Source organism: Malaclemys terrapin, chromosome 22 (assembly GCF_027887155.1).
Source record: "Malaclemys terrapin pileata isolate rMalTer1 chromosome 22, rMalTer1.hap1, whole genome shotgun sequence".
Lineage (NCBI taxonomy): Eukaryota > Metazoa > Chordata > Testudines > Emydidae > Malaclemys > Malaclemys terrapin.
In genome coordinates, this window is record NC_071526.1 from 15,032,958 (window position 1) to 15,058,938 (window position 25,981).

The 25,981-nt window shown below is 45.5% G+C and overlaps 1 protein-coding gene across 1 annotated transcript in view; it reads right to left on the reverse strand.

Moving 5' to 3' along the window:
- Positions 1-25,981, reverse strand: part of CSMD2 (CUB and Sushi multiple domains 2) — a 579,057-nt gene that overhangs the window by 13,719 nt on the left and 539,357 nt on the right. Inside the window, exons 58-66 of the mRNA XM_054012126.1 lie at positions 19,557-19,733; positions 18,540-18,719; positions 15,642-15,815; positions 13,247-13,420; positions 8,974-9,047; positions 6,903-7,014; positions 3,554-3,733; positions 2,817-2,882; positions 595-756 (exon numbers count right to left, since the gene is read on the reverse strand). Coding sequence (XP_053868101.1) covers positions 595-756; positions 2,817-2,882; positions 3,554-3,733; positions 6,903-7,014; positions 8,974-9,047; positions 13,247-13,420; positions 15,642-15,815; positions 18,540-18,719; positions 19,557-19,733 — 1,299 coding nt within the window. The remainder of the gene's footprint in view (positions 1-594; positions 757-2,816; positions 2,883-3,553; positions 3,734-6,902; positions 7,015-8,973; positions 9,048-13,246; positions 13,421-15,641; positions 15,816-18,539; positions 18,720-19,556; positions 19,734-25,981) is intronic.

Below are 25,981 nucleotides of genomic sequence, written 5' to 3' on the forward strand. Positions count from 1 at the left end.
ACCGGAGCCAGAGATGGAGGCACAATAACGGCTTCTTCCCAAAGCAAGAAACAACTCCTGCGCCATATAAAAGTGTCACTGGGAAGCGATAAAACCAAAACAAACCACCACCCCACAGACCTGCCCAGGATAATAAACCATCTGGAGGACGGGAAGAACCTCGCCTGTCAGGGTTTAAGCTTTATAACCAGTTCATTATAGGAAGCACGGAACGGAGGCTAATGAGGCAGGAGGTGTTTATGCCTTTTCACCTCATTTGTATGAACTAACTGTGAATCTGCCACTGCAGAACCAGGCATGAGCTCAGCACTGGCTTTCAGCTGGAATCAGAGCAAACAAAAGTCTGTATCTTATATACAAGCAACTCCAGGTGCAGCAACTCCTCGGTTTCAATCTCTAACACTATCAAAGAGCGGAGGTTTCAAAGCTCAGCGGTTCTGTCGAAGATCCAGCAGGCAATCAATATCATTCACAAGACAGAACAACGCTGCTTCAGTTTGGGACTCCAAAGGCCACCGTTTCAGTGCAAGAGTCTGACTGCACCTGCCGCGGTGAGTGTGGATCCATAGACGCCGCCGTGCTAGGTCTCCTTACCTGACACCAGCAGTTCCACGCCACTGTGGTCTATCAAAGTAGCATTGACTTTACTGGTAGTGGGATCGAAGCTGGTGACAGAGAGCATCGCGGGCTGCTTCTTTCCCATGTATTCGTAAGAGCCTTTCCACAGAGAATTCTTTGCAAACACATCGGCGGGAACTGGAAACAGTAAGAAAGAGGGGTGGGGAGGAAAGAGGGGGTTTTGAGCAGAGCTGAATGAATGCAAGGTATATTCTACCATATTGCTCGATGACTGATAATATTGTGAACATCCCTTGGGAGGAAAAGAAGACAAAGAACAGGCAGAAAAGAAGACAAAGAACAGGCAGATCCGTAGGAATGAATTTATTTAAAGGTGCAATTTCAGCTGGGTTAAAAATGTATTTAAAAATAGTCTAATATGAATAGAAAATTGTTTGTCATGTTTGGAAACTCGGATGCACAAAGATCTCCCTAAACACATGAGAAACACAAAACGTAACAGACTAGAAACTAAAGGGAAACTGATCAGTCTGGTTTCCTTGTTCAAGTGGGGAAAGGGTAAACAGGAAACAAGCAGTACAAAATGTCAAAAGTATCGATAATATTTGTATTAGAGTACTGCACAGAGACCCTGGCTGTGTTTGAGGACTCATCATGCGAGGAGCTGTATATACACATAGTAGGAGACTGACACAGATTTTTAAAGGTACTTATGTGGTGCTGTGCTCAGGATTAGAAAGCCTAAGTGATTTATGAGCCTAACTTTCATTTTCCTCTAAAGCCCATTGACTGTCAAAGAGATTTTGGCTCCTAAATCCTAAATTTCTTTTGAAAATGAGATTGAGACTCCTAAATTAGTTAAGTGTTGCAATGCTGAGCAGAGAAACGCTGGAGTACCTTTAAAAATCTGGGCCATAGTGTATTAGCCAAAGAAATTACAATTTAAAGACAGACAAAAGGCAGGGGAAAGGAAATGTTATTATGCCCATTTTACAGACTGGGAACAGAGGCACAGAGCAGTTTAAGTGACTTTGGTCCAAGTCACACAGAAAGCCTATGGCAGAGGTGGGAATTAAACCCAGGAGTCCTGAGTGTTACGCCAGGGCCTTAATCACAAGACCATCCTTCCTCTAAAAAGTACTTTTGATTTTTAAAGTTCTCTCCCAAAGGTCTCGTAAAAAATTGAAAAAAAATTGTGAAAAAATGTGTCATATTTTAAAAAAATTATTGCAATTTGTTTTTTGAAAAATGTAGAAGCTCCCCCTCCTCCTCCTTCCCCCCCCCCCCTTTTTTTGCCAAGGAGCGTGAAAGGAAAAGCGAAACTGCCACTCTGATCCATATTATTTTTCATAGAGTTTAAGGCCAGACGGGATCATTTAATCATTTAGTCTCATCTCCTGTACACAGGGCCATTCAATTTCACCCAGATACCCCTATACTAACACAAAAGATTTCCCTTAGACTAAAACATTTCACTCCTTGGGAGCCTAACGTGTGTGCCAGAGAGAGTAAACAGGAGAGATGAATGACCGAGGCCCCTGCAACTTCTCCAATTTTTGAAAACTTATGGAGTTTAATTTGTCCTTTTGCCCCTCTGTCTGCAACTTGTCCAGTGTTGAGGAAGTTTCGAAAAGTGGCAAAAGGAAAATGAGAAGAAAAAAAAAAATGAGAAAACCCCCAAGCCCTGGTTCATTCTATTGTTTTCGGCAGCAGAAAGGAATAAAGGAAAAAGGGAGGAGAGAGATGGGGATAAAAAACAAACTCTGACCTTTTGAAATGTCCAGTTTTGACAAAACACTGGAAAATAAAAAATAACCCCACCCCAAACAACACAGCTGTTCTGGTAAGTTTTCTTTATGAAAAAACAACAATTTTTCATTAAAAAGTTTCTGAATCAAAAATTCTGACCAGTTCTAGTCCGAGGAGACATACAGGGCTGAGATTTTCAAAGGAGCCAAAGAGAAATCAATAGGAGATAGGTGCCTAACTCCCTTGGACTGTGATTCTCACAGATGTCTAAGTGGGGCGCTACCATGGAACCCAGTGGCTAGGGGACTCTGGGTGTTTCCACCAGAAAGGACTGCGGGGAACAATCGAAAAGCTATTTGTTAGCCTTCCGATCGATTTGATAACAGGAAAAGGCAGGGGAGCTGTAGATTGCTCCTTGCCACCTTCTATTTCTGCATTAAGAATAAATATCAATGCTTCCGACAGAATAAATAACCAGGCTACAGTACCTGACACTTTAGCAAGGGGTGGATCCCTGGCAGTGCCAACCGGTCTTCCGCTTGGTCGTATATCAGCTGAAAAGAATGGGCAAAACCGCAGCAAATTAATATTACAGGACGCTGAAGTATGGTTTAATCCCTTCCCTTGTGGCAACGCATGATGGATGCGTGGGAGTCGCTTCACACTCGTTTCCCAGCGCTCAGATATTTGTGACAGCTCAGAAAGGAGCAGCAAGAGGAGATAAACATTGAGCTAACCTTTCTCATGCCCACAGTGTGCGTGCTCACCCCCAGTAACTGGCACCCCAAACGGCCCCTCCAAACAGCCCCTTGGCAGCTGGAATAGCCCTGGGATCTGGAATTCCCCTCCTATCCATCTGCCTCTCAGTGAGGAGTCGGTTTCTGTTGAGACTTTAACTAGGGTTCTTCAGAGCCAAATGCCACTGCAGGTAAAACAGAGAATCTCCTTCAGCTGCTAGCCCTGGTGTCTATGCGCCTGAGTCACCTGGCACTGAAGCCGATGACAGTGTTTTCCTTGACATCACAAGTTGGATCAGGCTTTATACGTTTATATAAGACCTGCAGTCACAAAACAAGAAGACCATTGCCAGCTTCTCTCAGATGTATCCGGAGACAGCAAATTCCCCTTGGATCACAACTCCTCATCGTTGTAGCGATGGGATGGGCTTCAAGACACAACCCAAGCCAATCGGTGCCTTCCCTCCCTGCGGGCTCAGGGCTCTTACCAAGGCAAATGGGCGGTTTCCCTGTCCAGCTGCCATCCGCTTTGCAGGTTCTGTGTTCGGATCCTCCCGTGAGATAGTACCCACTCTGGCAGGAGTAGATCAAGGTGTAGCCCAAGGAGGGCAAATCTAGGGCACCTACATTAGCATGGGATGGGGTCTCTGGCTGTTTGCAGTGATGAGCTGGAAAAACAGAAAGGGCGGAGATGAGAAGACCTGCCAGTGGGAGCTTTGCCATTGACTTCAGTGCAGTCAGGATTTAACCCAAGGGAGTTTTGTCCTGCTTAAAACTCTCTGAAGCCCTTCCGTGAAGATGTCAAGGTTGGGCATTTCACAGATACAGGGAATTCAACAGGCCAAAGACGCCTGCCTCAATAGTTGGACGCTCATTTCTTTGAATGCAGAGCACCACTTTCAGCAGATCCCCTGAATCAGAGCCTGTGCGCTCCCAAACACTTCTGCAAATGGTATCAGTGAACAGCAGGATTCCTCTGGGAACGCTCAGAAGTGCACATCTATGGGCAGAAAAAGCCACACTGCCGGGTTTCAAGTTCACTCTCTGATCCTACCTGATCAGTTTATGAGTCAACCAACGAGCTTCCCAGTTAATGACACCTCCAATTCCAGCAAGGATTTGAGAGCTGAGCCCTGTTCATCCCACACTTCTTATGTCCCCCTCAGTGACAAAGATCCCCAAATCGGAACTGTGCTGAAGAGACCCTTGCCGATGCACGAGGCAGAATAGAATTCAGCTCATTCTCCCACTGCTCTGCAAGACCTTGCACCTTGAAGTCAGCAGGCACACGAGAGAATACGTGAGGCAAGAAGGGGCCGTTTTTACACAGTCCCCTATCGGAACCTAACTATGCTTGAAAAAAAGCCAAGAAAGAAAATAATCTAATCTCCCCCATGCCTCCTCTGGCCGTAGATCCAGCATCGTGTCATCATGTTAACATGCAGATATAAAATGGCCTGAAGGCAAATCCTGCTTTAATCTTGAACTACTTTTGCAGAAGAACATCGAACCCTGCTAAGGCTGTGATCGTATCAGTGGTTCTACACGGTGGCTGAGTGATGGATTCTCTCCTTATTTTGCCTCTGTTCCAAGGATCCCTATTGACTGGCCTTCTAACTAAGAATTTCTACCTACCTGTCGGCAGAATCACAGGGTCAAATCTTCAGAGGTGCTGAATGCCTGTGTTCCCACAGTTACTCAGAATCTTTCAGGGTTTGGCCCTTAGATATGAGAAATCTATGACATCTGTGTGCGTGTGTGTGTGTGTGTGTGTGAGATTTACTGCTCTATGCAGTCTTGTTGTTAATCATACCACCAGCTTCCTTGGGGGGGTGGGGGGGGTTACTAAACACACCTAATAATCTCATTGGTAGGAAGCTTTCCCCAAACCTCCCTCTGATTCTCCCTTTCTGTGGATCTCAAAGCACTTTATAAACATGAATGAAGCCTCAACAGCCCCTGTGTGGTGACTATTATTGTTGTTATAATCTATATTTTACAGATGGGGAAACAAAGACAGAGAAATGACTAGCCCAAAGTCACACAGGCCCTATGCAAATCAGTAGATGATAATTCAGCTGTCAGTAAATTAGAGTAACTGCACCTAATTCTACTCCTGTAGATTGCACCGACAGACGAAGCTTCGAAAAGAACTGATAGATGGCAACTCAGTATTTCTCCCTGTTATAAGCAAGCAACAGAAACATTTTTGCTTCAACTCTCTTAAAAGCAGCAACTAACTGCCACTCACACCCATCGCTGCTTCTTCATACTCAGTCCAGCAGCAAGGGAGGGGAGTTTGTAAGCTAAGGAGAAACACCGCTCTCTGCCAGGGCGAAGCAGCCACACAACAGCACACAATTGCATCTTTCTCCTCCGATTCTCCATGTTAGGAATTGTAGCGGCTGATGCCGAATTAAGCTACGTCAGGTTGGCACACCTTGCTCTAACGACAATAAACATCTGAAATAACCTGCTGAAGAAGGCCAAGAACACAGTCAAGAGAATTCTAGGAGCAAGGGAGTGAGAGAACAAGACCTTGGGATTAAAGGGAACTGGGCTATGAATGACATTTTCCTGTTTCTTAAAGGGCCCAATCCAGCACCTGTTGGGAATTTTTCCATGGACGTCCATGGCAGCGGGATCAGCTCAAAGCAATTTATGGCTTTGAGTAAGTCCCCTGGTCTGAAATTACATTCAGTGTGAGGCCAGGTGTTTGAAGGTGTTCACACACCATGGTAAGGAAAACAGCGTAATGATCTGAGTAGAACAGAATGGCACAAAATCCCAATCTACATTTGGTAAGGGATGCCCCATCCCCACCCGCAGCTCAAAGGAGGTGGAATAAGGTTCTCCATACCACAAATTGCCAATCCCTACCCCGCCGAAGGATCTGCTTTCACGTGACCCTGATTGCTTCCCTTTGCAGTTAAGGGCCCATGCTTACAGTGGGGCATCTCAACATCTTCAGAGCTCAGAGAAAGAGATATCTGCATTAAAGTCACATGGCCCCAACCATATGGCAATGCCCGCCAGCACCACACGAAGCGTGTGTCTTCACGGCAAGTAAAAGCTGGGTTTTAAACCTGCGTGAGCTAACTCGGGTTAAAACAGCGGTGAAGACTCGGCAACTTGGCTTTTGACTGGGGTTAGCAACTTGAGTTCAACTCCAGACTCCCCAGTAGGCTTGAACTGAAGCTGCTAACCTGAATTCAGAGATGAGCTGCTGGGACTTCAGTGCCGTTTTAACCTGAGTTAAGAACACACCTTTTTTTTTTTTTTTTTTGCAGTCAAGACATCCCCTCAGCAGGTTTAGTTCTTGCAGCTTGTGTAGCTTTTCAGTCGACATTGGGCCAATACAGAGTTATTAATTAAATGTATGTAGCACCTGCACTTACAGAATTACATTAACTGGATAAGATCATGGTAATAAGTCACCCCAGAAGGGGAAGGGAGAAGAATTCTAATATTTCTGATGAGGCGCTAGATGCCATGATACCAAATTAGAGCTCAATACATTGAATTAAATTCCGCCCTGTATAAGGAGAGATGAATGAGATAACTACAATTTATTCAAGATCTACAGAAACATCATCCCACTGAAGCGGTCCTCTGGCTGAAGACTATTACTTGGTCCCTCCAGCCTGAAAACTGGCTGTTCTCATCTGCTGTATCCATGACACCAGAGAAGTGGTCTGCGGTTTTGCAACAGAGAGTCAGAACATATGATATTTCAGTGGCCTCTGCCCTCTAACGCGGAACGGCCGAAGTTTCGCTCTGTAAAGCACATGGCCAAAGGAGTTTGTTGCATAGACAAAGCTTCCCTGCGACACTTACGAACACAATCGGGCTGTACTCCGCTCCACGTCAGGTTGGGGAGGCACGTTCTAGTGGTCGAGCCTTGGAGCAGGTATCCTTTCTGACACCTGAAGAACATGATGCTTCCCACCTATCGCAACAAAAGATAAAAGATAAAAGAGCCGGATTGTCCAGTGTAACCAACCAGTTGACACACACTGTGTTCTACGCCAATCCCAGAGTGTTCAGAGCTCTTGGAAAAAACCTCTGCATGAAGTGGGCACAGTGCTGCTTCATTCATAGAGGCGAGTGTGGCTTTATTGTCATACAATTCCCCTCAAATTAGCAGCAACACAAGTGATTTAACTGATTGACATTTTTCAAAATGTTGATTACAATATTCATCAAAATTGTGTCCATAAAAAAATCCAGGAATAAAATTTCATTAAAATGTTTAGTCAACGTTTCACCTACTCTGGTGTTATTTATTATAGTAGCACTTAGAGGCCCGGGTCAAGATGAGGGCCCTATTATGCTAGGTGAAGTGCAAACGCACAAGAAGATATATGGTCCTTGCCTTAAGGTACAATGTTTATTTTCCTTATGATAAATGTTTAAAGGGACATTCAAAATAAATAATGATAATAGGAAACATCCCTTACTTACATTATCGATGCCACCTTGGCTTATGGACACTGAAAAGGATTTTAAAAATTTAAATTTACTTTTCATCAGTATTATTTATTTTTCACACTTTGTTCTACTGGGACAGCAGAGCCAGACTAGTCAGTTTCAGGTCCTGTTTTCATAGGCTGCTAGCATGATGCTATTTCTTTTGGGTTTCCATCATTGCAAGCAAGTGTTTCCTTTTAAAAATAGAATAGATTAAAAATAAAAAAAAATTGTGAAAGCACTTTTCACTTCTTAATTCTATATAAACTCTGCTCTTTTTGAGTTTGGCTTTTGCTGTTGGTGGGTTTTTGTTGTTGAAACATTTTGATCATTAAAGAAACTCCCACAACTAACAAACTATCAGAAACATTATTTCAGATTTTTCCATGGAAGTTCAAGATACATAGTGGGGTGTAATTCTAGCCCCCTCTTAAATCAAATGGGCATTTTGCTAGGACTTCCCCCATGATCACAGGGATTAGGAGGAAATGACTGATTGAGGTTTACACACGTTTCTGAATCCAATTATCACAACTTCCTGGCATTTGCATGGGTGGGTGCTTACCAATCTTTTTTGCAGGCTAAACATTCAAAGCCAGCTGGAAATTTGGTACATTTGATCATCTTATCCACCTTTCACAAGGGCAGAAGTAACATAAGATTTTCCCCTGCACTTTCTCCCACCTCCTCATCAGCCAATCAACAAACATTCTGATTTTGTGATGTTTCACCATGTGCAGGCTCTCGTGGGTTTCTGCCTGGCAGATGATGACTGGCTCTCCTTAACACAGCCCAAGAGCGCAGTCTCATCCACAGCATGGGTACCAACGCGGCGCAGATCTCTTGCCAACACCACTTACCAAAACAAACAAAAAAAATCACACTTGAGGCATCTCCGTATTAATGAGGACCTGGAATTAACACACTAAACCCCTGGATCAAGGTAACAAATTAGCACCTTTACTTAAAAAATCCACTTTCGGAGGATAAACCCTCCTCATGCCCCACCCTAGCATGTAAGGTGTCTTGTGTAAAACACAGGATGGGAATGCACAGGTGGAACGTGGAGGGGATCTCTCCATGACATTACATTGATTTCTTCCCCCATCAAGCCTGAGATTAGGAAAGCCACTTAAATGATTTGGATTTAAAAGTAATGGAAACGGGGCATGCAATGCTAATACTAATTCCACTAATAATAAATCTTAGTTAGCAACGTAATTAACAGCATAAATCTAGTACTTAAATACACTGAAGGGTCGCTGTGGAATCACTGCACACTCTGGCAACAGCCCATATGCACGAAGTCTAATTGAGGTCCCAGGGACTTCTCGAGCAAGTCAGTGCTAACCGACAACAGTACAGGTTGCACAGTCTACGCAACTTGCGCTTGTGTAATGGATTAAGAGACATGGGGATAAAATGGTAATTACATTACCTGATAACCTTGGGAATTGTTCTGCATTCCAAAGAGAGGCACACCAGGGTCAGCACATGTAGTGAGAGTTGGATCTTAAATAGAAAAAAAACGAACAAGCCATATTAAAAGGACTCAGACACTGAGGGTGTTAGTGAAATCCATTTCAGAGCTATGCATCCTCCCTGCTCGCTCTACAGCTGTTTCACTTTCCTTTTCACATGGGACTTATGTATTTTGCAACAGAACTAATATGGACCATTAGAGAGAATTAAACAGCTACTTCTGTCTCTTAGCTTGGGGTGGGTCCAACACAGGGTAACAGGGAAGCATTGCATCCCTCAGGGGAAAATAAACAAGACAAAAATCCACCAGTGGTGTATAGTTCCCTCCCTTTTACAGTTCTACACACCATTCGCAGCAGTTAATTTAATACATGATTAGATCTGGGATCCATGCAAGAGCAGGTACTGTGGCATCCCAGGCTGGCCTGGGCGCATTCCAATAGCACGCACCAAAGCTGCAGCAGGAGTTCCTAATTCAACTGGCCGTAGTTGAGGAAAGTGCAAGAGTGGTTGGAAAAAAATTAGTAACTTAAAACAGGAACCTTTTTTTTTTTTTTTTTGGTAAAAAACCTCTTCCATAAAATCCCATTTTTCAACCACCTCTAGAGAGTGTCTTTAAGCCCGCGGGTAAGCAGGACCCAACCCACAATCTTAATTTAGAGACACAGACAGTTTCCCCTAGCTGCACCTGGCACCACAGAATGTCTAACAGACTGCTCCGTTATCACTGTCTGGGCGGGAGATACAAGCATTTGTAAAGGCACATTGGTAATGTCTCCCCCATCTGGGCATTTCAGGTATTACAAAACCCTTTCCCTGGCCGTTCCGACGATGCCGAGATGTTGTCACTTTGCGCACTGACGTGCAGCCTCTTGGTTTATTGGTCATTTTCTCTCTATCAACAGGGTTGTTTAATCTCATTTTCTAATGCTCCAGGCAGGGTTTACACAGGGAATAATAAAGTGGTTTAATTCCAAGTTCCATGCACGGCCCTGGAATAGCTGGATTCTGCTACAATAATCTGCCATGAAACAGGTCCTGGCCTTGACATGTAGGCCCCATCTGTGCTATAGTTATTATGGTATTGGGTCACCTATATGCAATGCAGTTGTGTTCTGACGTGACCTTTTGGTTTTGGCCTATGAGAGGCACTAGCTCCCTTTATATCTTCTCTGCCTCTCTGCGGTCGACAAGCAATGTTATGAAAGTTGTTCAGTGTGGTTTTCCATCAGGATTCTGCTCGGCTGCCTCGGTCACCAAACACTCATCTCATAACCCTGCTATTTCATGGTGATTGATGGTGACTGGAGATGTTAATGCATCTCAGATATATAATCTCTCTTTATGCCTAGTTTGGTCTCAATCCATCAGAAGATGGATACATGCAAGTCAGAAATACCTGCCATTGTCATTACAGCATATATCACTTTCTTCTTCCAGTGCGTAGACAAGAGCTGTGAATCAGTTGAATGAAAGCAGAAATGTATCAAGTTTGTCCTCGAGTTCCAAACTGATCAAAGAAGCTGTAATCCCTGCCTGATAGGTAGCAGCAGCAAGATTGACTGGGAGACGAAAAAACAAACCAACCCCAAACCAACCAAACACACAAGCAAAGATACTGAGGATGGACAGTCCCCTGCTGGATCCATTGGGGACGCAGCACTGGCTGACAAAGTGCCAGTTCCTTGCAAACTCTGTGAGCTTTTGTGAACCTATGACAGGCCAGAGCGAAGCTGAAAAGCCCCCTCTCCTGCCGTGGGATGAGAATGAGCGAAACGTTTGGAACAGGAGGAGCAGCGCTGAATAAGACTTTGCCCAGCAATGGGCTGAGAACAGCTGATATGGATGGATCAGTAGGCGACCTGGGTGTAAAATCAGCTGTGGGCAATGTACATGGGCATTGCATTCAGGCCTGGAGTCGGGCTCGGCAGGAATAGGCAGTGCACAGATGCACAGAAGTTTAAACACTAGCCAGAGCCGTGTGCACTGAGCAGAGGTAAGTCACAAGCTCCCTGGGTGCTGGGTCCCTCGCGTGCAAGAGCGCAGGATAAAAACAGGGGCTGTGATTGCGACATTAGCAATGCTAGCACTAACGGGGGCTCAGACCACTTGGCGAGGTCCTGGTATAAATGCACAGAACAGGCAGATGTCAGCAGACAATGGGAGTGCATGCAGACTCTCCACAACGCCGGATCGGGCTCTCCCGTGGCCAGGATCCTGTTCCTCACCCCTGATTACACTGAGCTGCTAGGTGAAGCACTCTGCACCACACTGAGCAGGATCAAACCTTCTCTGGTAACTCTCTCCCTAAGCTAAAAAGAGACTCAAATGAATCGGATGTATCCGGACATAGGAAACACACAGTGCGAAAAGCCCTCACAATCAAACACACAGCAGGAGCAGAGATCACTCCCTCTCCTCCTGGCGGCTAAGGGGAAAAGGGCACACCAATGCTGTAACTAACAGGCCCGATGTTTTATTCCTTATGACCTGACTAATCAGCCTCTCCATCCAGCATCCTTACGTGCTTCCCTGAGCTCTCCGCAGGTCCTTGGGAACCGCACTGAGTCAGTAAACAAGGGATACAAAGTGCAGCCGGTCTGGGGCTGCAACACACAAGCTAATTCATTTAACTTATTCAGCTCTGCTGAGCTTTTGTCATTTATCACCGGTGCAGTTTCCATGGCATCTGATGGAGGCCCCCCAGATAAATCAGAGTGTCTAAACTCACTAACTAACTAACTAAAATGAAGTCCCATCCCACAGATGAGGTGGAGGCTGACGGATCACGCCAGGTGAGGTGTATTCAATCCGGGTCTCCGGGCTGTATTTTGGGGACCTGAGAGCCCGGCCATCTAACGAACCTCGAGATCGGATGGGATCTGAATAAATAATACTTTTTTATCGTCTGCCTGGACTGGAAATAGACATGCTGGATCAAGATTTTCACCGGCAGACAAGTTTTTTCCCTTCCTGTGATTTGTACGAGGGAGACAAATTTGAAGGAGGAAAATAAATTTCGTTGGCAATATAAATGACTGTGTTATTGCGTCCTTTAATGCTACACTCTTCCAGAGGTGTGGATGCCACAGCCTGAACGTATATTACAGTGCCCTGAATAAGGACTCATGGAGAAGTGATGAAACATTGGAGGTGAACCTAGCTGTGGTAGTTAAATGCCAAGATGCTCCAGTGACCGGCGCTACATGCCTAGCTAATGGTACATGTATACTTGGCTAACTTGCTAGATTAAAGATCATGAATGGTAGAATGAAATCTGATTAGTCCTTCCTCATCACACCATCCCACATATGAGAACAAGGATGCGACTGATGGCAGGTAAATTTAGAACAATGCAGCTTCTTTGCGCCTGGTGCCCGGATAATAAGGTGATGGTGGCATTAGAAATGGATAGTTAGATGGACAAGTTAGAGGGATAGACGGCATGTCGTCAGCCCACGGAATTCATTGCCACAGAGGCCTGAGTCAACTACTGAAGCTAGAAAGAGATGAGAATGATCTGACTACTAATGATTATGTACTGCCCTGAGCTTTCGTGGGGCCTTGGAAACCACTGGGAAGTGACAGACAAGGGATTTGTTAGGGATATGGGGATTTGTATCCAAGTCAGCAGCTCAACTCCACAGCTACGCACAGTAACTCGCATGGTTCTGTATTCTATGGACAGCACCTGTACCTTTCCAGAGGTCTCCTGTTCTGCTGGGAGCAGCTGCCATTTTGGGTCCCATTCAAATGCAGCATGTTACAGAGGACACACACGCTGCACTTTACTTTGTTCCATCAGGAGCTCCTGTGACAAACTGGCCCTGGTTGTGGATGCGGAGAACTTCTGGAAACGTGGCCCCGGGTCCCATCAGCAAAAATCTCCCACAGGTTCCAGGGACTGGGACTTTGCCATGAAATATGGATCGCCGGTGGGGATGGCCAATAGGCAGAGCCAGCATCTGGAGCTGGGAAGCTTGCAAGTGAGGTGAGCCCACACCCAGATCTGTTCTGAGATTTAATGGGGAGGAGGATCTGACAAGTTAGCAGAAGGAAGGTGAATTTGCCATGTGCTGGTCTTCTCTGCAGAAGAAGATCTTCCTCCAGCTCTAACCACAGGGGACAGGGCCGAGTAAGTAAGTGAAAGGGGTAGGAGAAATTGGGGACGAGAGACTGAGTAGATTGACGGGGGAAGGGACAATTATAGCTTTGGAATGTTCCCTTACCTATACAGCTGGGCTGGGTTCCACTCCACGTCCCATCAGACTGACAGAACCGCCGAGCTGAGCCCACCAGCACCAGTGGGGACAGGCAGGAGAATGAAACAGATGAGCGGTAAGTGAATCCTCTGTCTTCTCTCCTGCCTTGAGCTGGTGTCCCGGGGTCACCACAGAACACAGCTAGAAAAGCCAAAGGGTAGTCAGAGGATAGCGACGAATCTCCGTAAGGGCAAATAGTGTTAATGGGTTAAAGACAATTCTATTAATGGCCAAAACCTCCCAACCCCGGCTTTCAAGCGCTGCGATGGCTCAGGAAATTACTAGTGGCAGAAGGTGCGCTGGCTGCTTTCGGATCACTTCTGTCTTTTTGTCAATTACTGTTTAATTAACTTTCACTTTCCAACATCTCCCGGCAGGGAGGAGGAACAGACGGTTTGGATCCTTTTTTTATTGGTCTTTTTTCTGCACAATGGTGTGCTTAACTTTGACTGTATCTTTAATTGCACAAGGTCAAATTGCCACGCGGCGCCGTGTCAGACGTAAAGCCTGTTAATTATATAATAGCTGGGGAAAGGTGTAAGGAATGCGGTTGGGTCTTTGTGCTGTTTAAGATGAAAATGGCTATTGTGAAGCTGCCAAATACTCAAAGCTAAACTCCGGCTTTATCATTCTGAGCTGTTTCACTAATCTGTATTGTATCACGCACGCAGGTTTTCATCCAGCCACAGGGCCCTGCCTTTGCTCCACGTTCCAAGGCTTGCTGGAACACTACAGGGCTCTTTTCATGTAAGGCCTTCGCAAGCCGCAGGGGCCAGAATTTCAGAAGAGCTCAGCTCCAACGGAGGCACTTAAATCGGGACTGGACTTTCAGAAGTGCACAGCGCGTCGGGTGCCTGGCGGGTATTAGGGGTCTTTTGAAAATCTGGCCCCCATTTTGCATGCTAAGCACTTGGAAAGCTGGGTCCTGATCGATTATCTTCACACCACTCCTCTAAGGTGGTGATGAGTGTCTCGATGTTACAGAAGGGGAAACTGAGGCACACAGCAGTTGGGTAACTTGCAGAGCAAGCGGGTGGCAGGGATGGGGAGAGCACCCAAAACTCCTGGCCCTATCATTCAGCGCACCACACTTCTTCCTTTTCGCCAGCATGCTGCCATCCACCTCTGTCCCGATGGGGTGACGCCCTTGCCTCACTGAAGTCAGTGGTAAAATTCCCATTGATCTCAGTGGGGTTAGGATTTTGCCTGGGGTCAAGAATCACTGGAGTTAGGTCTCCAAACCCATACGAATGTTTAATGCCCCACGGGGGAAGTCCTTGTCTTGTAAGGATGGGACAAGGATTCCCCCCTGAGGCACAGACATAGCTGTGAGAGATTGTGGGGGGTCTCAAGCCTGGGTCCCCAAACAGTCCTCAGACCACAGCCACCACCCAGCAGCTCATAAGTACTAACAGGGAGTGTGGGCTGGTGGACCCTACCTAGGTCACCTTAGGCACTGCCCACAAAGCTCCCAATTGGAGAACACATCTGGCCTCTTTGATCGGCTCAGACTCACTATTTAAGTCAGAAGGAGGCACAGCAAGTTGTCTGAGTAACTATTTGAATCCCTGGCTGGTTGCAACATTGAACCCCTGCCTTCTTGTCAGACTCCTGAGACCTGCCTTGTTCCTGATTCCTGACTTCCTGTCATGTTCCTGCCCTACTTCCTTGTTCCAAATTCCTGCCTTCTACAGCACATCCCCGGCTACTGATTCCAGCTCCAATCCTTGGCTTGGTTCTTGACTCTGCCTCTGACCTCCTGTTCCTGGTGTCAGGCTCCTGCTCTCACCACTAGGTCTGACCACCCATGTCCTGATCTATGGCCATAGCTAATTCCCATTATTTGAGAAACAATGTATAAAATCCCACCATGAGTTTCATCTCCCATCAGGCACACCTTTAATGGACGGTATTAACAACTGGGTCACTATCCCTGATATCTCCTTCCAAGGTGCAATTCACCCTTATGCACCAGGCAATTTTCAGACCAGCAGCCAAGGTTATGCTTTACCGAAAAGTGTTTTGCTTTTAATTCAAAATATTTCCTGCTACTGTGGGTGCATGCATGAGCCATGATGCTATCTGAAGGTTGGGGGAATAAGTCAATCACTAATTGTGTATGGGTGGGAAGAAACTTCTCCCATGGGCAGGTTATGCCATAATTGTCCATTATGGAGATGTCATACCTTGCTCTCAAACGTCTGGTACTAGCCAATGCTCGAGAGAAGATACTAGTTTGGACAGACCATTAACTGGATCAAGAAAGACTTATCCTTTGGAGGTGGTGGGACACAGGGGGTTTGGAGTTTAAGGCTAGTGCTCCATCCCCTTTGCACGTGAATACACATGGATGTCTGCTTACGAAAACACTGCGGCAGTTCTCCGGTCCACGTCCCATTCCCTTCACAAGTCAGGACGGCAGGTAGCGAGAGCTGGTATCCTTCCAGGCAGCCATAACTCACGCTTGAGCCCCAGCTGAAATCTGAGCCCATGACTTTCCCGTTGGGGATGACTTGTGGGGATTTACAGGTGATAGCTGAGCAGCAAACAAAAAGCATATTCAGGTCTAATGACTTCTCAGCGTAGTTATTTCCATTAACAAACAAATCCACATAGGATCAAAGTTACTTTCTGTGAACTGAATGCATCACAGGGAATTTAGCTAGAGGGGGTCTGTGCACACTTTCTGTTATATGCAGGTGTGTTTGTGTATCCTGGGATTTTTTTCTTTGAGTTTTAGGGTCAACCAAATCCCAAACCTCGCAGTCAGATCAGCAGGCTTTTGCTAGCTTCCACCGAAGATTATGAATCTGATCCCAGCTTAGTGCGAACATCCCCCCAGGTACTCCAGAAGTTTCACAGATTTTGGAAAACCTAGACAAGTTTCAAGTTAGCGATTAACTCAACAATGAGGTTGAATTTTGCCTGGTTGGAAAGTTTTATAGTACTCTGCTTTCAAGCGCATATGAGCACGGGGCCAGATTCTCAGCTGGTGGTGTAAATCAACGTAGCTCCCAAGTGAGAATCTAGCCACATTGTGTCTTGCTCTTGCTACATTAGCTCAAAGTGGCAAGAAGAAAAAAGAAGGAAGTGTTTATCTTCACAGCCTTGCAGGGGAGTGAAGTATTTAGGGAAGATCCCAAGTGACCTGCATTTCTGACAGGTGGACCTTAAGAACTTTGCAGACTGAGATCAGACAAGCATCCAGATGCTGCTTCACATTTTGTCAGTACCCCTGGGGCAGCAAAACACTGACAAAGAAATCAGTCTCTCTTGCAAGATGCCCAGTGCTTCCGCATTCTGATCAGAGAAGCAGAGGCAACCACAGCTCTGAAAAATAATACAAGCATGGGGTAGAAAAGCTTTCCAGACCTTTTGGGAGGCCGAAGAAAATGCTTCATTCAGGTTTGATTTGAGTTTGGGGTGAAGACTTGCATATTTATGCAAAGTGCTTCATCCATTCATAATGAGGGAGATTGAAATCTCTTTTACAATGGTATAAATCCCCAATAATGCCACTGAAGTCAATGGACGTACTCCAGAGTTACACTGGTGCAAATGGGATCAGAATCTGACCCTTAGAGGCTACCCCAGTTTGGAGAAAGCTCTGCTTTAGAGGGCACTTGTTGTCCGTGTTTGATTTCAAATAAAATGTGGCTTTCGTATATACATACTTTTTATTTTTAAATGGACACATTTGATCTTTAAGAGGGGCCACCGGTTCTCCAACTCTCCCTTTTGAACCATGACATGTCCAAAAGGAAGCCAGGCTGGTTCTGAGGTTTGTTAAGAATGGTTTGCATTAGCTCTACCATCACACACTGTTGTGTTGATCGAAAGCTGTTGCATCGCAGATTTAGGCTGGGATTGTCAAAGGAACTCAAGGGGGTTGGGTGTGGTTAGCGCTCAGCTCTGTGCAATACCCAGGTGGAGAAAGTGACTCAAGACAGAGTGAAAAATCATTAAACATCAAACACCTCTGATCATTAGTAAATGTGCAAAGAAGAAACTATGGCAAACACATGAAAACTATGTGACTCTTAAATCTGAGCTACTGTAGGATGGACAGATTACCCCAGTGTGAAAGTTCCTCTGCAGACTAGCGTATATACACAGCTTAACAGCACTTTAGCGTGGCAGAGCTATAATACCGTCAATCATTTCTACAAGAAGTACTTACGAGCGTAATGCAACAGTTATTGGAACCTGAGATATTCATGCAACTGGATTAGTAAGTCATAAGCCATACTTAAGAAACCATAAACTGCACAGGTTAAGCATTTTGCAGCGGCTGGGTAATTTCGAAGTATGTCACTGCAAGGTACAGGCCTGGATTATTTATGTCTTCTGAACCACAGTGCAAGTTCCACACTGGGGTGGCTACTTTTGGATTCTCTTGTGCACTGGGATGCTTACGATAGATTCTGCAGCCCACTTTTAACCAGGCTGGGGCCGATCTTCCTTCCTACTGCACGTCATGCATACAATTGGGCTGCCCAGAGGAGCCGGAGTGGGTGCTACCTTTAAAAATCATTTATTGGGCGCGCTCCTGCAAGCCTTCCGTGCTCTGTGCCTCTTGACCTCCTGCTGTCTGTCAGGGGACACTAACGAGGCAAATGTGACAAGATGCCAAGTTTCCCTCCACTAAGGAGAGTGAGTGGCATGCAGTAACCACGTGCAGTTATTTACACTAGGGCAAAGGATGTGTGTGAGGGCAGGGGGAAAGCCACATGCTTCTACCTCAGAATGGAAACACTTTGCCCTGGTGCAGGGCAATGGAGAATCAGATCCAGGTTCTCCTAGAAGGCAGCAGATTTACCTTCACTGGCCATGCTGAACTACAGTCCAGTGAATGTCCTATTTGTGACTGTTTGGTTGCACGTGATGTATCATACAGTGCCTGGCAATCTGAGTAAACGGTATCCCTGCAGGGTAAATATAGGAGTATTTCTTTCTTTTAAACCACAGTACAGGTTAGATGGTCATTATTTTTGGACCTACTCAGCATAATTCGCTTGAATGAGTGAGGAATTGCTATGGTTCAGAGCCCTTTAACTCCCACTGATGACCAGTTACTCACCAGTAGTTCCAATGACTCCTCATATAATTGCTTCATCAATAAGAGCAAAGAGTTCAGAGTCTGGCCCCATGTAGTTATGTGGCACTTTCGCAGTAAAGCTTACTAAGATATCTTTAGTTACAGGAGCCTTGAGGCTTGTAACCTAATCTCCTCAGACATTTATAGTAAATGGGGTCTCACCCTTGCAGACAGGTTTGGTGCCATTCCAGGTTCGGTCTTTTGTGCAAATCAAAGAGGATGCCCTGTCTGACTCCATCATGTAGCCAGGAATGCACTGAAACACTACCGTTTTATTGTAGTTAAAGTCATTTCCCAGCCTAAAGCCATTGGCTGGTACACCAGGATCCCCACAGTTTATCACTGGGAAAGGAGAAGACACAATGGTTAAATTTTCTGGTGTACATAACATGTCTCAAGCATATGGATATGCAATGGCTAGAAACCTCACAGTCCCCACTATCTTTCAACGGATGATGGTGATCTATCAGCCCCTGAGATGTATGGGCTACAGGGTAAACCAGGGAGCTGGCTCAACCAGAGCAAAGTTTGGAAATGTGTGCGCAAAAAACTTTGCCCATGCTCAGTGGAGTGGACAATAGTTGTAACAAATGGCTCTAAGGCCTAGCATTATGCAAAACGACGTGTTAATAAGCACATTACGGGGGCCCTGAGGTTTAATCATAACCAGTTAACATGCTTTTAAACATGACTTGTCCCTGTTTGTCCTAGACGTTGTATGTTGTTTGCAGACAGAATACATTTTCCTAACACAGGCCTGGCCTCATCCACACCTTTCATCTGTCATTCTAAGGACCTAAGTGAACACAATATATGTTCAACTAAACCTTCCGAGCTATGGCCCAATCAGGGCACGTACTGGGAGCTGACACACCATAGGGCAGGACTCTGTAGTAGAGCTTACGTCTAGTCATGAGATTTATGACTGCAGAGCACGTAGCTTAGCTGAAAAGACCATCCGAAGCGGGAGTATTCCATGAGGCACTCGGGGCCTCAAAGAGTTTGCATGAAGAATTATTTCCACGGGCAGTAGATAGTTTTATTACACTTCTGAACACATTGGGTTTACATGTGCCTGTAAGTCTTAAGCTGGAGTCCCATGCATTCTTTGAAAACCTAGCCCTAGTGCCTTATGTTTGTTATTTACCTTGTCTCCCAGGAATCCACTCAACTGCTCACCTGTACACTCAGGAGTGCTGCCTGTCCAGGTTCCATTGACAGTACAGTGCCTGCTCAGCACGCCCGTGGAATAATAGCCTTCCCGGCACTGATATATAATGGAGCTGGAGAAAACCAAGCCGTCATTAAATACAACTCGTGCGTTGCTTGGAGTCCCTGGGTTTCCACAAGATATAACTAAAAAGCCAAAATAGCAGAATTAGAAAAAAATTAAAGATGACTCTGATCTCAACCAAAGCAATTTAGCTGCAAAAATCTCCGGATTCATCAGTGGACCACATGCGGTTTTGGAGCGAAATCAACTGTACCTATCAATTCTGTTAGTCTATAAGGTGCCACAGGACTCTTTGTCGCGTTGTACCTACCAACGCAAGTAAAGAATCCCAAGAGCAATGGATACAACTTGCCCTGGGAAACCACGAGGAAGCACATCTCAATGCTGTCTGACTTCTGTGGTGAGCGACCAAGAAGTTCTTCTGCACCAGAAGCTAATTTCTCCAGCAGAAGATACTCCAGCACGTACCCCATTGATTTCACACTGGGATTCAAGAACATACCCTGGCTGCAAGCCTCTGGATTACAGGTCTCTACTGAATTGAAAGAGGTGCTGGTTTTATGCCCCTGGATACTGATCACTCTGCAGGATCGAGCCGTTAAATTAGCCGAACCTGACATGTAGCTCAAAGAGACAAAGCTGGGCTCTGGGTGGAATGATGGAGGAGGAGGTGGCACCTAGACAGCTCAGAACTAGCAGGTTATTGGAGTCTCTCATTGCTAGTCTGAATTCAAACCCAGGTTGGTAGTGACCAAAACAGATACCATTGAATGTTGGCTCGGTGAGCTGAGTGAAACAAGGTGGGTTCAGTCCAGTTTCTAGAAATGTCTGCACAAACGGAGAAACTGGCGATGACTGTCACATTAGTGTCAATAGAGGAGCCGATATGGGCCATGAGACACCTTGTTTTCCCTTCAGGCGCTTCTTGCAGCTCAAGATTACGACACATCTGGGCATGGGAATCGGCACCCTGATCTGGCTCTGAATTTCACTGCTGGCTTCAAGTCTCTATCATGGGTTGAACCAAACCCGTAGGTCCCAGCATCTGTAGACAGTTAAAGGGATCTAAGCTTCATAGCTGGGGCTCGTGTCTGCTTTGGAAGCCAATCTTTGCAGACTTCAAGGGAATCGAAGCAGCGGGGGACTCAGCTACCCTTCCATAATGGCAGCCGCTCCTGCTTATTGCCTGCGTATATCCAATTATGCTTTCAGCTGGGGGAGACTATTGCGACGATACAATTATAGGTTTGTCAGCACCCAGGTTTTATGTCTAAACTGCCTCGGTTCCACTGCAATAAAAGGGCATCAGACTGAATGGCAGTACTCACAGTCCTGTCATGGCAAAATAAGTACCTGCAATAATTGCATCCAGCCCTCATTTACTGTGGAATTACAGTACATGAAAGAAAATCACATGAATCAATAAAGGCTTAAACCGTTTGTCTCTGACTATTTGACAAGGAAATTCCCCTGGCAATGCAACACCATCTCGCATGCTACAAGAGCATCAGTTTGGAAATAACAAGGTGCCCAAGTCTCCAGGCTCTATCGCTGCCCCCCAGACCAGACGCCTGTGGAAATGGAATATTGCCTGCCATTCTGCACAGGTAAATGAATCTCACTTGGGTCACGGACTGAATGTACTGTGCACAGCTGTAAGGAGAGGCCCCCTTCTTCCTTGTTACTTGGTTTGCTGACAGCAGGTTAACATATGAGCTTGTCGGATGTGTATCTGTTTGACAGGGAAAAACTAATAACCATTCCAGCTTGTGTCCGCAGACATTTTGCATGGCACGAAAATCACGTGGGGTGCTCTCTAGTTACAGATTCCTCATGCAGCCAAAGTCTCAATGATACATAGTGTCATTTCCAATAAATGTGGGGATAAAAGTCAGATTCTATCAGCTTAGGAAAAGCATTGGATAAATATTTCACTGTCATGTCTATGCATCATCCCCTCTCTCCTCCCCCCAACCTGCCTCGCGTACGCCCCCACCAAAAATGCACACAGCCGATTCTAAAATAGCCACTGCTACAAAAATCAATCGTGACTTCGGAAAAAGGTGTCAATGGGAAAGGAATGACGACGGTGCAATGTTACGGCACAGTCGAGCACGTGAATATAGAGTAGTAATGCCAATCAGACGTCTGCCGAAAGCCTGCATTGCCCTGGATATAAGAGAGACTTCAAATTTATGGGCAATTGCTCAGACTTCAAAGTCATATTTAAAATAACTCAGAGCCCAAGCCAGGAAGCCACAATCCATGTAAAGAATTTCCCATGGCATTAATGGGAGCTGGGAGCACAAGCACGATCAGGTGACAGAAGAAAACTGAGCGGCATTGGTGTTTGGAGGAAGCACATATCAAAATCAACCCCACTCCTCACCAAACAAGAAAATAATTCGACAAGCAAAATACATGGGTTGGGACTGTTGGTCTTGTTCCTTCGTTAACTGGAAAATATTTCAAGGGATGAGACCCATATAAAATGATAGATTTTAACAAAAAGCGTCAGATCCTCAGCTGCAACAAAGGAATGCAAAGGTGTAGGGAACCCATGGCCCTGCCCCCTTTCCCTTGGCCACACCCCCACACTGGTGACAGGAAGGGGAGCTGTCGTACCGCCATCTCCCTAAACTGGTGTGAGCCTCCTCTGGCTTGTTACGGTGGCTGGATTGTTGCCAGGAATGTGGTGCAAAGCAGCCACACTCCCGCTCTGAATCTGGGTTTATAAATCTCCACCTGAATTACTAACAGCTTGTCAGACTGTCAAAATGGAGAGGAATTTAACGATCTAATTCACTTTTCACACTTTATGCTGATTATTTTCTTGAACTTCCCCTCAGCCGTGGAAAGTAAAATTAGATTGATCTGTTTAGTCAGTTTCACTTTCGGGGTCTAGCAATAATGATACCATGCTGTTCTGTAGCGCCTTTCCTCTCAGGGTCTCAGTGCGCTTTCAAATGAGTAATGAATGACGCCCCCAAGGGAGGCATTATTATGCTGATTTTAACAGATGGGAAAATCAGTCAGGGAAAGATGAAATGATTTGGCCAAGATCACATAATGATTCTGTGGAATAGCTGGAAACTGAACCCAGAAATGCTGACTCGCCGTTCTCTGCTCTAACCACTAGGCACCTTCTCCTCACAGAGTTGAGAACAGAACCCAGGAGTCCTGACTCCCAATCCCCTGCTCTAACCACGAAGACAGCCTTACTGTATTCCCGAGTTAGCACAACACACTCTGGTTTATGAGCAATGCCATGGAATGCTTACCACTAAAAATGATGTATTCTAATTGCAAACATTTCCATTAATAACTAATTGTTGTAAATCTCTTCACCCCATATATTTTTTGTTTCCGTAGCACACCTATATTTTGTGCCTATATTATTCTGATGGAGGCCCTTTGAAACCAACACGATAGACGTGGCTGTTAAAAGTAATCACCATTGCTGCTAAAGATAAGGAGAGAGCCCTGTGTTGGGGGGGGAGATCAGGCCGAGAATTACAATGAGGAAGGCGAGCGTTGCTTGGGAAGTAATGGGACTTTATCATTTGTGGTGGTGCATGAGATTCACTAATGGGATGGCTAATCCCATTATGCAGGGAGACAGCAGCTCAGTTGTGAAACTGGCTGTGTGCCTACACAAGACAGTAACAGAGCATAAGCAGCATCCTTATTTCCCTGCATGAGTTACCTGCACTGGCCAGCAAAGTCAGAAAGAAGCCAGGTCAGATTAGAGAATCCAGATCAACACACAGACAAACACCAGACTGTGGTCAGACCCCTGAAACACACCTGTGGACCAGGATTTTGAAAAAAAAAAAAAAAAACTCAGCACCAGCTCAGGTTTTAAATAGAGCTCAATGCATTGGGTGCTGAGACTGTTTGAAAATCTGGTTGTAAATGGAGCAATGGGAGCTGGGCCCTTGAAAATCTGGCCGTGAGCTCTTCTGAAAATTTTCCCACTGATGTCGTTTGGAAGTTGTAGATCCTTTCAACATCTAATTGTTTCCCCTCATTGCTGTTAAGTCGAGGGCAAGTTTGATTGCTTTCCTGCATGGCTTCCTACCTATTCAAGTTGTGGTTATTAAATAAAGATGGCTACTAATCAAGAGTGACTTCAAAATGAAGGCGAGTAGTAACAGTTAGTGGTATAGGAGTTTTCACCAGGTGACGCTTGTGACGTTTCACTCCACATTCTTTCTGAAAATATGCTTATGATATGAATATGACATAACAGATTCTTTATGCAAGATATCATTGGAAAGGTTATAATTTACTGAATGTGATTATCCAATTTGTATGCACGTATCATTTCTGTATCTAAAGTTAGGAATATGGACTATGCAACAATTACAACTGGGTGTGTATTGGGAAGACACCCACCAGATGACAGGCCATCAAATTTGATAAGCCATCAGGAAGGAACAACAGAACCAGGAAGATTCTAATTGCTCCCCCTCCAGGGAGGTGTCCGGGATGTAACTATGACATTAGTGGTCAGGTGGTATCGTCACCAGATACTAAACATTACCAGGGACTTGTAACTTTCCACTGGAAGGGAAGGGGGGGGGGGGACAAAGGATTGCCACCTTATCTAAATCCTACCGGTAGTTAAGTGTGGGGAGGAAGACAAACAGGACTCCTCCTCCCTGGGGTCTGTCTGCCCAAGAAGAAAGACTGCTAAAGACACCTGAAGGGAAGGCTGGGGGAGTCCAGACTGAGACAGGGGTCCAGTCTGAAAAGAAATATAACTGGAACTCTGAACCAAAGAAACTTTGCAACCTGCCTAAAATAACATTTAGGGTAAGAAATTACATTTTGTAACCTGTTTCTTAAGTATATTGAGCTTAGTTTGCGTACTTTGGTTTATTTGCTCAGTAATCTGCTTTGTTCTGTTTGCTATCTCTTTAACCAATTAAAATCCATCTTTTGTAGTTAATAAATGTATTTCTTGTTTATAACATAACCCCGTGTGTACAGTTCATAATTGAATGGGGGTGGGGGAGGGGAATAAGAGGCTGTGCATACCTTCCTCTACATTGAGGGAAGAGCCGGATTTTATACTATATCTTTGGGTCTGCACTCCAAGGGAGGTGGACACCTGAGTGTTAGGGCAAGTCCCTTAAGCTGAGCCTTCCCAGAACTGATCTCAGTGTCCGTTTCATTCTGAAGTTTGGAGCGGCCCTGCCTGTGTGTGTGCTGGAGGAAGCTCAATAGCTTGGCTCAGCAAGACAGGTAAAAAGGGTGCCCAGGTTGGCATAACAGGCAGGCTCAGTGGTATCTCAGCACATCAGGTGGCATCCAAAGGGGGGCAACCCGTCACAGCGCTGTCACACAGTCTTCCAAGTTCTTTTTCTGCAAGCAAGTTTTGACTCTTGGGAAGACATGGCATGTGGTGGTTAGTTCTGAGTTATGCCAGAGGCAGCTTGGGGAGAGAGGGAGTAGGGGAGTTTGGTGTCTGCCTTGGGCTCTGATTAGAGTCATTTCTTGAGGCACAGTTGCTTCCAGGGAACCAGGCAGGCGCATTGGGATGAGATTCCCAGAAGAAGGGAGTGTCCTGTGAGCTGCTTGACCATCTCAGTTCAGGACTGATGTATGTGCCTAAACATAGCAAGTTCCATTTAGAAGACACTCAGACTATGTCGCTGATTTATCCTCCCCTGGGAAGCCAAGCTACAAGGCCATGGATATCAGCTACCATTTGCCATAAGGGGCATCACAAGTATCAAAAGAAGGGGCCACGTTATTATTTATTTACTACAGAGGCTTCTAGGGCACGTGTTCTCATCCCATACCATTACACACAGTGCTGCTCTTAACATTCCCTCTGCCCAGCAGGGTGAATCCCATTGAATTACACTGAGTGGTGTTTCTTTTAATTTTTTTTTTTAAAAGGTCCTTCCCCTTCCGAACTGGTGGCATTTTAAGGCTCGATGACTGTCAAACCTGAAGCACAGCAATTCCCTCCAGGAAGCTTCTCTTCTCCTCTCCTACAGATTAAAGCTGTTTACTAAAGAGGATTCCAGTCTAGGTAGCATGTAAATAAAATGTCCCACACGTGCCCCCCGGTCTAATCCTTACAGCGGACAGAATAGTCCTTTTGGGTCTTGCTGCCAGTCAGCAGACAGGCTGAATTGGTCTCCTAACAATGCCTGACACATCAGGCAAAATCCACTGCGGGAATAACACATAGCTCAGAGCATTCGGAGTCCTAAAGCCTTCACTTTGCAGATGGTAATTTACATACTGTTTAAATTAAATAGTAACCTACATTCCCCTCAACATGCAGAGGGGAAAAAAAATCCTGTCACAAGCATATTCTCAGTGGTCAAATTGGGATCAATTAAAATAAACG